At 39.4% G+C, this 14,577-nt stretch overlaps 2 protein-coding genes across 15 annotated transcripts in view; both read right to left on the reverse strand.

The window, feature by feature from the left end:
- Positions 1-7,406, reverse strand: part of VWA3A (von Willebrand factor A domain containing 3A) — a 64,247-nt gene extending 56,841 nt beyond the window's left edge. For 7 of the 14 annotated variants that reach the window (XM_070064613.2, XM_089321562.1, XM_089321560.1 and 4 more), the window contains exon 1: positions 159-312. The gene's annotated coding sequence lies outside the window, so the exon portion shown is untranslated. Of the gene's footprint in view, positions 1-99; positions 313-1,316; positions 6,643-6,732 lie in introns of those variants that run through there. The other 7 variants (XM_089321564.1, XM_089321563.1, XM_089321559.1 and 4 more) reach the window with 6 other exon arrangements.
- A 526-nt stretch (positions 7,407-7,932) lies between these two features.
- Positions 7,933-14,577, reverse strand: part of MOSMO (modulator of smoothened) — a 64,746-nt gene continuing 58,101 nt past the window's right edge. The window contains exon 3 of the mRNA XM_002711817.6: positions 7,933-11,893. Coding sequence (XP_002711863.1) covers positions 11,709-11,893 — 185 coding nt within the window. The 3' untranslated portion in view covers positions 7,933-11,708. The remainder of the gene's footprint in view (positions 11,894-14,577) is intronic.

Below are 14,577 nucleotides of genomic sequence, written 5' to 3' on the forward strand. Positions count from 1 at the left end.
GGGTTCCCCAGACAGTCCCTGGGAGATGTCTGACAATCTCCACCCCCACCAGGTCCAGCCCCACCGGAGCCTGGCTAATACAGCAACAAGCTCAGCCACCTCTTGGCATCAGAAAAGATGATCTACTGCAGTCGGTGCTGGGTGCCCTTCACAATTACCTGGGTTGTTGCTAAAAAAATGTAAGGACATTCCCATCCAGGAGGCTGATTCAGAATTGTGGTCAGGTGTGGGAACAGGAATCTTTAACAGGTGATTTGCTCCAGGCAATTATGATGTAACTAGTCCTCTGGCCCACAGTTGGGTTCCTCCCAACCCCCTCTTTTATAGAGGTCAAGAGAGAGGTTTGTGAGCAGCTAAGGGATCTGCATTTAGTTATTCTTATCTAAGTCATTTCTCAAATTCATCTCCACATTCTGAACTTTTTTTTGGTTTTATAAATTAGAACATTTGCATCGAATGGTAAAGACCCCTTTCAGATACAGACCCAGCAGTGGTTCCCATAGGCCAGGTGAAAAACAATGAGCCCTCAAAACAAACTGCTTATTGACCACTGGGATAGTCACAGACTGAAAGCGCCATATGTAAACCCAGGAGGGAGGTTAAGTCTTAAGAGAACCTCAAGCAACCAGCAGCTTCTGTGTGAATAAGAGGTCAGGGCTATTGTGTCCCCATAGAAATTCTGGGTGGAAGGGCTTTGAGACACCATCTTTCAATTAAAAAAAAGATTTGAGAGAGACAAGGACAGAGGAAGAGAGATCTTCCATTCGCTGATTCACTCCCCAAATGCCTACAGTAGCTGGGGCTGCGCTAGGTCTACACCAGGAATCTGAAACAGTCCAGGTCTCCCACGTGTGTGGCAGGGATCCAAGTACTTGAGCCATTGTCGGTATGCATACTAGGGTGTGCATTAGCCGGAAGCTGGAATTGGAAGCAAGCTGGGGGACTCCAATCCAGGCATTCAAGCAACCTAAGCAGTATCTTAACTGCTTATGCCCAACACTCAGCCTAAGACACTCTTTTCTGAGTCACTGGAGCTCCAGGCAACTTTCTTGGCTCCCTGGAGACATGGATTTTCAACATTTTACAAGTAAGATCCAACACTCTTTTGCTACTGCTTTCTTCTACTTGGGCTTACAGATGGAGAAAGCAGAGCAACTCTTTCAGGTTGGATGACCAGTCAAAAAAAAAAACAACAAAAAACAAACAAAAACAAAAACAAAAAAAACCTATGGGTACTGCTTTTCTTAACTCACTCCTGAGTATAGGCCATGATCAACCAACCCCATTAGGTATCAGAGCACAGAGGAATTTCTTACCTTAAGATATTGAGACTGATCAGAATCGCCTCATCTCTTCTTATATTTAGGAGCTCTTACTTGGTCCCATTTCCCAGGAGAATGGTGAGATATCCTTTTTTACATATCAATTTGTGCTTTTTTCTTTCTTTCCTTCATTTCAAAGTAGGAGCAGGTGCTTTTCTTTGGGTTGAGAGGAAGCAACCTCAAGTTAATAGCTTTTTGTCTTTTGTAAAAGCCCTAAGCTAACTAAAAGATTAAAGTGACATGCCAAAGTAGGGGAGGTGAGGAATGTGTTGATGTCAAGAGGAAAGTGCAAGTGTATGAAGAGTCTTTCAGTTAGTAACAAAAATCCAACTCAAATTGGCTTAAGGAAAAACAATAGTTTATTTGCTCAAATAACAGAAAAGTCCAGGAATAGCTCTGATTTCTGGCATGGCTAGACACAATGGCTAAAATGTTAATAAAATTGTCTCCATTTCTCAGCTTTTTTTTTTTTTCTGTGATGGTTTGATTCTTAGGTGAGCTCTTAATCTGACAAACCTGAACATCAGCAGCATCAAACTTTCCCCTTAATAATTAGCAATCCTTAAGGAAGAACACCTGTTTTCCTCAAATTCCAGCAAAGTTCCAGGTTTGGTTTGATCACATGCCATGCTTACTCCTGAATCAATCACGATGAATCTGATTGGCCAAGTGGCTTGTATCCAGTTCTGGAACCAGAAGGTTAAATTAGCCCATGAAACCATATGGCATGGAGGTAGGAAAAGAGCAGTTTTCCAAAAGAAAAAAAATCTTTTTTTTTTTTAATCCAAAGAAGGGGACATAAGTGCTAGGCAAACATGCCTCTGAAGGAAGCCAAAGAGAAGGGGATATTTTCCCAAATAGACATCAAGAAGTCAGAGATCTGAAAATTAAAGGGAGCAGAGGCCTGCTCAGCACTTGCCAGAAGCGACACTGTGGTGAGATGGTAACACCCAGAGGTCCTTGATGCACCCAGGGAGAATCCACAGGCATAGGAGTTCCCAGCCCTACAAAGTTTATCACGCTCCAAGGTGGGATGGGCATAGTGAAACTTCGGCAGCATTCTGGGACAACCGATGTCTCAGGAGTGATGGGAAGACAGCTGACAAACAACTGGAGGGCCCTTCCTGATTTCTGAGCTATGGATCACTGCACAACCTAATGGTACCCTAATAACCAATACATTTTCTAGCAACATGGCAGGAGGGATCTGCTTGATTTTTAAATGCCATGGGAGAGGGGTAGGGAGTAGTTTCTTTAGGGAGATCTTCCTGCAAACTCAAATCCTGCAAGGGCCCAGTAAAATCAATAGAGAAGGCCTGACAGTGAGAGGTGAATCGATGGAAGATTAAACACAAACTTAAGTAGTTTTTTCTTATTGTTACTTTCTGTTAACAAAGTAGGTATTATTCACAAGTTGTTTTTAAGTAGGGACTGCTTTTATGGTTATTTGCATTCCACATCCAGAAGAAGCAAACCATAGATTTAGCTGCTCATGTTTGAGCCAAGGAATCATGCAACTGGGACAAGCTATTTTTATTTCCTTTAGACTAGCCAAACTGACAATGTGGGACAGCAGGAGTCCTAGATCTCAAGTCAGGGAACCTAAGTTTGAAATCTAGATTCACCAGTTATTAGCTAGAGAACCCCACTGGGTAAGCTGTTCACCTTTTTGATCCTTAGCTTCCTGGTCTATAAAATACCACCTCTTACTTCATAGGAAGAGGATTCATTAAGACATATGGAAAAGCATGTAGCACACAAATTTAATATTTATTTCTCTAAACTTATTGAGTGTCACTATTCATTTAATCACAACACTTTTGAAAATTTGATTGTCTTAACAGAGTGGTTTATATGCCTCAATAATGATGTCAAGTTGTCATGATTATTTGAGAAATTTTTTAAGCTCATAGCAGCATCATTTGTAATAGCAAAAATCTGGAGACAAATGTACAATAAAATACGAAGAATACATCTATTTATATCTATATATATATGGGTACTTCAGAAAGTCTGTGGAAAGTAAAATTAAGAGGTAAGTTTGCTTTGGTGCAGAAACATTTTGAAATTCATACATATAAGGGGTCTTCAAAAATTCACGAAAAATGTGTATTGTGAATGTTCATGGATTTCAAAATGTTTTATTATCAAAAAATGTTAATTCCATTTAGAGTAGCTTTTTTAATTGTCCTTGTATTTTTACATGTGTGTATATATGTATGCATAGATGTATATATATGTACCCAAAAATAAGGAAGCTCTGTATTTACTAACACAGAAAAATTGCTGTCAAAAATTATTAAAAAATAAAGAAATGTGGTGTGTATGTTTGTAACTATTATCTTGCTTTTGTTAAAGTGAACACTGAGGCCGGCACTGCGGCTCAATAGGCTAATCCTCCGCCTAGTGGCGCCGGCACACCGGGTTCTAGTCCTGGTCGGGGCGCCGGATTCTGTCCCGGTTGCCCCTCTTCCAGGCCAGCTCTCTGCTGTGGCCAGGGAGTGCAGTGGAGGATGGCCCAAGTGCTTGGGCCCTGCACCCCATGGGAGACCAGGAGAAGCACCTGGCTCCTGGCTTTAGATCAGCGCAGTGCGCCGGCCGCGGTGGCCATTGGAGGGTGAACCAACGGCAAAGGAAGACCTTTCTCTCTGTCTCTCTCTCTGTCCACTCTGTCAAAAAAAAAAAAAAAGAGTGAACACTGAGGGGCTGCCATGGTGCAGTAGGTTAACCCTCCACCTGCGGCACTGGCATCCCATATGAGCACCAGTTCTAGTCCCGGCTGCTCCTCTTCCAATCCAGCTCTCTGCTATGGCGTGGGAAAGCAGAAGATGGCCCAACTGCTTGGGCCCCTGCACCCACGTGGAAGACTGGGAGGAAGCACCTGGCTCCTGTCTTAGGACTGGTGCAGCTCCGGCTGTTGCGGCCAACTGGGGAGTGAACCAACAGAAGGAAGACCTTTCTGTCTCTCCCTCTGTCTGTAAATCTACCTCTTAAAAAAAAAAAAGTGAACACTGAAATGTCTGTTGGAATACCCAATAAATTGTTAATTATCTGGAAATTATACTGTGGGGGGAGGGAACTTTTAATTTTTTGTATTCTTGCTTTTTAAAAAACTTTTACAGACATATATTATTTTAAAAAGGAAGTCCTTCTGTCCAGTTTAGAGTCATGATAACTTTCTCCTCCACAACAGACTTAGGACAAGAAAGCCACTGATGACTCTGAAAGCAAAAACGGGGTAACATATTAGAGTTGTGCAGGTGGGTAAGGGTGAGATTGCCTTTTGCTACTCACAAACTAAATTACCAGAATATGTAGAAGGTAATTAAGATTTCTTAGATCTGTGGATTTAGCAATTTATCAATGAATGAAGATTTTCTTTGGATCTTCACCTGTGTTTGCCTAAATCATAGAGAACAAAGGAATGTAAGAGAGCTCTTAAGGAAATATCTGAATTGTCTCAGACAATCTGAGTGCCAAAGACACAGTATTTATTTTACTGACTTGCTCTGACGGATAATTGAGATCACTTTAATAGTGACCAAATACATTGGCAATATTTACACAAGTGCCATAAAATGGCCAGTTGGGGACAATCACATCTTAAAATGAGTTCAAATGTTTGAGTCCCTTCCTTTTAGCAGAAATAATTAAAACCATCTTGGCAGAACCAAGTCTTTGCAAAACATACCGAATGTATGGCTTCAAGACAGCAGAGAACTCGCAAGCTTGACAAAGCCTACAGAGAGTTCTCTCTGGATAAACAGAGTGCTTGCATCATCCTGGTCCTCCCTGTATAAGCAATATTGGAGTGCTATGAATTCAGTAGTAAGGGTTCTTGAGTCCACCGGGAAATCCTAAGGAGGTCAATGAAACTCACATATTAAACTAATACTTAACAGGAAATTAGGCAAGCCTCTGTCTTTGGGAAGAATTTCATGGAAACAGTTCTGCCAAATAGGTGACCGGGGTTTTCAAATCTCCAGGAAATACAGTTTAATAACTTCCTTTTATCACATAGCTCCAGATTTAATTTTTAGAATTCAATTCAATGTGTAAAATACAGTGCTAGGTCTCAAGGAATTTGAGAAAGCCATATCCCTTGCCTTTCAGAGTTTATAATGTAGTTATAGAGAAATGTTTAGTAATAATAATAGCAGTGACTAACATCTGAATGCTTAATATGTGCCAGATTCTTTACCTTACTTAAATCAACAATAAACCTGTAAGACAGGCCCCATTCTACAGATGAAAAAACCAAGGTTCAGGGAGCTGGAACTGTAGAATTGAGATGTGAATCCAGGCAGTCTATTTCCTTTTAGTAAGTTCTGTTAGAGAGACAGAAGCAAAAGAATCACAAAGTACAAAAGATGAGATACATTTCAAATGTGGGGCAGGATTAAGGAAAAACCGCAGGAGGAGGTGGTATCAACACAGCCACGAGCTGTAGTGAGATACTGGGCAATGGGCTGGTTGGCAGTAAAAGGGGAAGAGACAGCAGTAGGAAATTAAGACTGGAGAGAGTTTGAAGCCAGATCAGGAAGTTTTCAATGCCAACTTAAAGGATTTTGGACTTCATCCTATGGACAGTGGGGATGAAAGAACTGTAAAATAGAAAATTGTATTTTTTTTTAATTTGACAGAGTTATAGACAGTGAGAGGGACCGAGAGAAAGGTCTTCCTTCCACTGGTTCACTCCCCAAATGGCCACTATGGCTGGCGCTGCACCGATCTGAAGCCAGGAGCCATTTGCTTCCTCCTGGTCTCCCATGCGGGTGCAGGGACATAAGCACTTGGGCCATCCTCCACTGCCTTCCTGGGTCACAGCAGAGAGCTGGACTGGAAGAGGAGCAACCGGGACTAGAACCTGGCGCCCATATGGGATGTCAGCGCCGCAGGCGGAGGATTAACCAAGTGAGCCTCGGTGCTGGCCCCATATGCTTTCTTTTACAGTGACTATTTTGGCAGAATTTGGATGGACTAAAGTGGATGGATATCAGTTAAAGGAAGACAGGTGCACATGGTTACAGGATATGGACACCTCTCCTAGGTCCAAGGCTCTTTTTTCAATGAAATTCTTTGCTATGCTGAGGGCTCAGCTGAGACCTAGCTGTGTGACTTTGGCAAAGTCACTGTGCCTTTCAGAGGCCTCAATTCCTTTATCTGGAAAATGGACACATACTTTTACAAAATTCCATCTACCTCTAAAATTTTTTGAGGGACATGAAAAAATCTTCTTGAAATTTCATCTTAGGTGGTCTTAGCCTGTGACTGGAATTGGGGCTGATGTGTGAAAACCAGTGTGCTTGAAATTATCATCTTACACTATTTTATTCTCCTGAGAAAAGCACTAAACTCTAAAAAACAATGTAACATTATGCTATCTTTAATATAATTTATAAATAACTACCTTAATTTTGTTGCTGGGTAACTGTGACCCAGAAAAGTTGACTATGCATAAAAGAAATCCATACTCTTCCAATCTTTGTGCTTTTCCTGTAATCATTTCAAATAATGGCTAGAACAGAGTAGATGGAAGGCCATTAAAACAAGGTATTTTTGAACTCACGTTACTGTTTTTAAAGTCATCTGTTCTCTTTTCTGAAGGTATTACCAAAGAGAGAAAGTGTTCTACCTACCCTTACAAGCTCAAAAGACGTCTACTATTATAATATCAACCAACCTACTCATCAATGCTTACAGATAGGAACCCTTCAAATACCTCTATTCTGTGTTATAAATTGGGACAAGATTGGATGTGTGAATAAAGGGTCACTAATCTGGTCTTAGCTCAGTTAACAGCACCTAAACTCCCATGTCCTGGGGGACCCGTCTCAGGCAAACCAGGATGGGTGAGCACACTGAGAAGACACCCTTACTTCCCAGCACCCAGGCGTATTTAACTCTTACCATTTCCTCATCCCTCAATTCCCCATGAGGCTCCTGGGTAGGCCACAGGAAGAAAGAGCATCAAAGGGGAAATACTTTACTATCAGGCTAATCTTGATACCTCCAGAGAGGTATGATAAAGCTGTGATACAGCACATGGATAAGTCTAAAACCTGAAGGCCTCTATACTGCTCCTGTAATACGTATTTTAAGATCTTGGTAACTGCTATATTCCAAAAGCTATCCCTATGAAATTTATATTTATTAAATAAAGGCTTTCTTAAAAAAAAAATCTTAGAAGCTAAGATCCTTTGACCTGCAGTAAAGTAGAAACAGAAGACTGAAGCAAAGATGGATTTAGGTCTCTGTTCAAGAAAGAAGGAAAAACGTCTGGCCTGAGGGAGCTTGGAGCAGTTTCTCTGAGATTACAAAAGCAAGATGCCGAAAAGAGAGTCATGTGTATGCGTGTGGGCTTTTATTGCTTAGTGACTCTTACTGGTAAACATGGCCTAATCGACGTCCTAGAATATTAATGGCATCTCTTCTCCAGAGGTCAGCTAAGATGGGGGAATGGAAGAAGGGATGGGGAGAACCACCTCTCCCCTATACCACCCAATGCAATGCTAACAAAACCAATCCAAGAGGTGTTGGAAGTGTCAGTGTGTGAACATGTGAAACCTCTGTAAGAAATTTCAAGTAAAAGCTTAAAGTAATAGAAGCATTTTTAGTTTCTTTAGTAGACAATTTATTTTGATAAACTTGCTCAATAACAAAAATACAAGTGAAGAAAATTATGTTCATTTTGTACAGTTGTATTAACAATTTGTTTCGAAACTATTAATTGAAAAATGTTATAACCAATTAGAAAACAATTCTTAATAAAGTTTGGGAAAATATACAGACCTTGATCACAAACTTTAAAATCTCTTGAGGTGATACAACTAAAAGTCCTGTGTAAGGAATTCTACCTACACAGGCCACTTTTTTCCTTCATGTATTTTTATCCTTCAAAAATTTTCTGAAAGACAGTTTACTATTTTGAATTGGAAATGTAAATTTAATTTTTAAAAGAAGATCAAAGTGGGCTGATAAAACGGTTATTACACTGATAGTAACTTGTGGCTAGTAGTCTTTTAATAAAGACAAAATAAATGCAACATGTTCTTCCCAAGAAGCCCACGATGCAGAAATAATAGTAAGAGTAAACGCAAAGTTAGTTTCCAATACTTTTTCATGGCCTCTCCTCTAAGTCAATAGATTGTTTGTCACCAGGACCATTTATTATTTCATTTAAGATATTAGTAAATTCACAGAACATCAAGTGGGGATATCAAAGTTTTAGGTGAACGTGTAAAAACCAATAAAGTGTTTTGGTCATCTAGAACATTAAAAAGAAACAAAAAAAGAGCCATCCTTCAAAAACAAAACAAATGAAACAAAATAGATTTATAAGAGGTGGGAGAGTCAGAAGAATTACATACACACATTAACAACATAGAACATGGATTACCTTTGGAAAGAATCATACTGAAACATTTGCTTTTAATGAACTGAAGATTTTTCATGTTTATAGATGTTTAGGCATGTTCAATAGGAGCTTCCAAAAATTTCAAACTAATTCAGTCTTGTGCAAATAAAACCTAAAAATAGTTTTCAGCAGATTTTACAGTGATATTCTTAGGTATGAGAGTAATGCACACACTCTAAAAAAACAATGTAACAGACAAGTTTTGACAAATGATTGCACCATAAAACAGTGTTTTATATACAGTTTACAAGATATGATTTCCTGCTATAAATTAATACTGTACTATGTGGTACTTACTATAGTGACCTTTTTAAAAGCAACTGCTAACAGTTGTCTAGTTTTTCACTTACAGGATTTATAGAAATTTATATGAATGAGTCCATTTCATTGTTTGGTCTGGAAGAATACAAAGACTTGACTTCACATACTACCTGATGGGATGGTTTCAATCCTGGGTTAGAGTGCTGACTGGCTACAGGAAGCTTTCCCCTCCCATCAGCCCTTTAGGCACTGGACCTCCAAGATGGTGATGAAAATAAAGACAACTTAATGGTTTGGGTAATAGATACAAATAAAACCTTAAATTTAGTAATCTTATATGCAATACCACCGTAAGTGAAGGAAGTAAACAGTGGGGAAATTCTTAGCAGCTGAGAAACTTTCTCTCCCCATGCTCATGATCCAGTTAAAAAATATTTTGAGAAACTATTTACAATAAAATTCATCTTTTGGAAGAGAAAAGCTCTTGGTCATATCACGAATTAATTTAAACCATACTTTGCTAACACTTAATCTCAGTGGTATAATGGTGACAACCAAAGCTTTCCTTCAAAGTGAACCATTTGACTGAAGACTAATCCAATCAAAATGGAAAATGCAAACCCAAATGTCGGTAGCACATGTCCAGTGGTATTCTTAGAATTGACTAGATATCATAATACTTGGGGAAAAAATAGTCTCCCTTAGGATTTCCCAAAGGCTTCTTTTACACTGGCAAGGAAAAATATGATATTCCCCTAGAACACTCAAGGAATGCACCACAGGGCTGGGTCCACCTCTTTCCCCAACTCCCCAGTGAGCCAAAACACTGAGATTTTCTCTCACAATAAAATACTGCAGAATTAACTGTAAGATAGATGAGTGTCAAACAAGCCAGTGTGAAACACATCAAACTCCTCCTTTTTGTACTTGGAATATCTAAGGAGGAGGACTCATCTCTAAAGTGACTGCTCCGTACATTATAGCGCAGTTTCTTAAACAGTGCACTCACTTCTGCCTGTGAGAAGCATGGGCTACACAGGACTCTCATTCTACTGGAAGGGACATTTGGGTTGCCATTTCACTATGAAGAGGAAGAACTTAGCTTCATGGCTAAAAAACACCTTCCTGCCCCACATTTCCAACAGGAGATTCTCTATAGAGTTCACCAGGAAAAACAACTAAGCATTGACATGAAGGCATGGAAATGTGGAGAAGAGAAATACTGCATTTTAAACTATTTGAATTCAAGGGTTAGCTGAAATGCTTCTTTTAGGAAAAAACTTAAAAGCTGTGGGTTTAGTACAGCCCTTTAAAGTAAATGAAAAACTTTAGTTTTTTAGCAAACAAAGGCATACCGATAACATACAAAGAAAATACTGTATTGCTCAGGTTTTTGGTAGACATGTATTAATAGCGCTTACAGATGAAAAGAACACAGGTTTTAACTTTTATGGCAGAGTGAAATTAGTGTTGCAAATGCCAAAAATAGCCTATTTATTAGTGAGCTTTGTATTTATGTAAAGTTGTGTGCTTGAACATATAAAACGCATTATTAATGTAACAGACCGAGCCAGTAGAAAAAAGAATCTCTGTACAATAGACAACAACTACCAATAATTTAAATAGTGTCAGGTTCCCCAAATCATAAGGTTTGACAAGATCTTACCTTCTACTATCATATACAAATAAATTAACCCTACAAAGAATTTTTAGCTTAACTTAAAATTGCACCTAGAAAGGCATGGGATTATTTGTACCTATTACAAAAACCTGTTAAAATCAAGGGCTGCTACAAAGAATGAGGTAAACTGAAGACTCTCTCCACTATGCAGCCTTCAGATAAATGGCTTTTTTTCTACTGAGTTCTAGGTTTGCACACCACAGTGTTTTGCTAGCAAAGCATTCAGAGTTCTCTTCCAGGAACTGTTTGCATGTGTGCATATATAAATTTACACACACATACACACACACACACACATATATACACACTGTATACTGCATCAGCAAAATATATATATTATATATATATTTATATAAATATAAGGAAGATTTCACCCACCCACCCACCCAAACAACATGTGTCTTAGTGTTTGATTTTTGTTTTTTGTACACAGAGAATAGGGAATTTCAGAATTTTTACATACATTTTAGCAGACAAGTTTTGATCTATTGGCTTCTTGGTGCAGTAATGCAACGGCAATCCATTCTGGTGCCAAAGGCTGAAACCATGACAAGGAAGTTGTGAACACTAATTTTTAGGAGGTGAGGCCAGCCCCACATGAACTTCTCTTGCATCCCTCCGGTCCACCTTGATTCATAAATACTTAGACTTTTTTTTCCTCAAATGAATCACTAGACGTTAAAACGGAACAACAGAGTCACAAAGGGCCACGTGCTTTTCAGAATAAAGCATTCTCCTTCACTAGGTTGCTATCACAGTGCAGACCTGACTGCCTGAATATGCTCAGGAGATTTAGTCAACATTGTCTGTATTTGGTTATGAAAAAGGCTCTCATTTTCTTTTTTTAAATCCAAAGTGCATAGTGAGAACAAATCAAAAGCATTCTCTCCTTTCAGCATCGGGTGCATCTAAGCATCTTCCCATGAGAGGACTGCTCAGATGCCTTGCCTTTGTCCTCCCCACCCTCCAAAAAATAAAAAAATAAAATAAAATAAAAAATAAGAGACTCAAGCAACTTAGACATTCATCAGCCTGGTAAACAAACTTTGCCAGCAAATAGAAGTCCTACTATTGTAAAGAAAATTGATAAGACAAAAAGTACATATGAAGACCCAACTACTGTGTTGTTGGGTAATTTATAAGGTTGACCTCCGACTTCATTGATGTAAAATCCTATTGGAAATATTAGGGCAGCCATACAGAAAAGGATCACTGTAAAAAACAAACCAAAACACAACATTAGTAACACGATTTGGTGATTTAAAAAAAAAAAAAAAAACAATGAAAACTGGGCAAAAGGGAAGTTTCTAAGAAGAGTTATAAATTGATAGCATGGTCAAACCTGTTAGAACACATGGACTACTTGTCAAAAGATTTGCATATATTACCAATCACATGATATTCCTGAAGCCTAACAAGTAAACACAGTAAAAGCTGGGCTAGCCTTTAATATAAGCTTAGGATGATTTCAAATATTAGCATTAAAAAAGGCCTTCTCCAAACCTACCAAGTACTCACACACATTATTCTTAACCATTGAGGATAGTACTTAAGGACACTAACCAGTGTCACCCAGGGATTTCAGTTCTGGCCCTACTAATTTACTAGCTGTGCAGTAACAGACCTCTGTTTCCCTTCTGAAGTTGGGGAAAATATGACAAGGACAAATAAAATAATACCAAGTCCCCGGCGTGGTGCCAGGTTAGACAGAAATGCTGAATAAACATTACATACTGTTATCATAATTACTCTGCCAGTTTTCTGCTCCTCTTGGTAATAACTGGGTGGAATTAGAGAAAAGGTGAATACAAACAAGCACCATTGAGTTTACTCTGCCTTAAAATCAGATGGAAGAACGAACCTCAGCTTTCTAGTATGATTAGCAAATTGGTCAGAGTAGTATCTCTTGTCATGGACAATGTTCCTTAAAAAATCTGTCAAGTTTCTGACTGCACAGAGAACTTTAAGTGGGGGAGACTGGGAAACTTTTTAGCTTTGTATTTCAACCAATGATATACATTATTTGCTAATTAGAAAACTCAGCGTTTGGGTAGAATTAATTCCACAGCAAACAATGTGCTCCCCAGTGCTACCAAAGAAATGTTCCTTGTAGTGAACATGAATTACTTACAGATAGGCTATGTTTTCTCCGGAAATATTTTTGCTTTTTGAAAGCATATTGGTCACATGTTCATGTAGTTCTTTAAGTTTCTTTGTGACACAGAAACACTTCCCTAATCTAATGTGAATATAGATTACTGTCCCTAAGAGTTGAAGTTCTCCATTTTTAACAGCATGAGACTTTTTTTCCAAGTTAAAAGCTATCCCCAGGCATACTGAGTGAGCACTGGATAAATATATCAGCTGACACTTGCCTCTGTTTTGCGTGTGCTGATCAATCAACAGAATTTAATATGAGAGCCCTTAATAGGCTTCAGAAATTCCTTCCTGGATGGAATAGCTCCAGCAATATATGAAAAAGTAATATTTGTATAGTAATACATCAACTTAAATACATCAATACTCTTGTTTGCTTTGTACTATTTATAGATATAGAGCCCATTTCCTTTTGGGCAAATGACTACACCAAATAATATTACACAAGAGAACTTGGAGGGCCGGCGCTGTGGCACAGCAGGTTAACGCCCTGGCCGGAAGTGCCGGCATCCCATCCTCTTCCGATCCAGCTCTCTGCTATGGCCTGGGAAAGCAGTAGAAGATGGCCCAAGTCCTAGGGGCCCTGCACCCGCGTGGGAGACCCGGAAGAAGCTCCTGGCTCCCGGCTTCGGATCGGCGCAGCTCCGTCCATTGCGGCCAATTGGGAGTGAACCAGCGAATGGAAGACCTCTCTCTCTCTGCCTCTCCTTTCTCTGTGTAACTCTGACTTTCAAATAAATAAATAAAAATCTTAAAAAAAAAAAAGAGAACTTGGATTCTTTCAGATTCCTACTACTGAACAAACTGAAAATTTCAGGCATTAAGCTTTATAATTTTTTATCTTTATGTCAGAGTCAACAACAAATAATTTTATTAGTACTCCCAATGCCCACTTAACAGTGTTATCTGTCACCAATTTCCGAAGGTTCTTGGTTTAAAAGGTCCTTATGGCTTAACGTGGTTTGGTGATCAAAATGAAACCATAATCTAGGTAGCTACAATCTAATAAAACATGATAGGATAAGATTCGTATTTTGAAAATGTTTTCTTTCTTAAGGTTTACTAATATTCCATGAACATTAACTTTGTTCATTTTGTTAGCTGATGTGCCAACGTTATGCCTATCCTCTCCTATTTTCGACTGTAAGATGGAAATATTTTCTTCATAGTGGAGTCGTAGTGACTATAGTTAGAATTGAATTTTTTTTTTTTTTTTTTTTTTTGACAGGCAGAGTGAACAGTGAGAGAGAGAGACAGAGAGAAAGGTCTTCCTTTTGCTGTTGGTTCAGCCTCCAATGGCCGCCGCGGCTGGCACGCTGCGGCTGGCGCAGCGCACTGATCCGAAGCCAGGAGCCAGGTGCTTCTCCTGGTCTCCCATGCGGGTGCAGGGCCCAAGCACCTGGGCCATCCTCCACTGCCTTCCCGGGCCACAGCAGAGAACTGGCCTGGAAGAGGGGCAACCGGGACAGAATCCGGCACCCCGACCAGGACTAGAACCCGGTGTGCTGGTGCCGCAGGCGGAGGATTAGCCTATTGAGCCGTGGCGCCGGCCAGAATTGAATATTTTCAAAGCTTAAGTATTTGCCAAATTGGTTAGGAAAACTTTAATGAAATCTGAAGGACGCTATGAGCCCCTATTCAATCTATCCTAGGCTTTAAACTTAAAATTAGGTTCACTATACTTCCAGGGGAGATTTAGTGTAGGTGGATGAGTTTTTCTTTTAAGATATTGAGAATTG

This window comes from Oryctolagus cuniculus, chromosome 19 (genome assembly GCF_051225735.1).
Source record: "Oryctolagus cuniculus isolate XC-2025 breed Fujian yellow rabbit chromosome 19, ASM5122573v1, whole genome shotgun sequence".
NCBI classification, from domain to species: Eukaryota; Metazoa; Chordata; class Mammalia; order Lagomorpha; family Leporidae; genus Oryctolagus; species Oryctolagus cuniculus.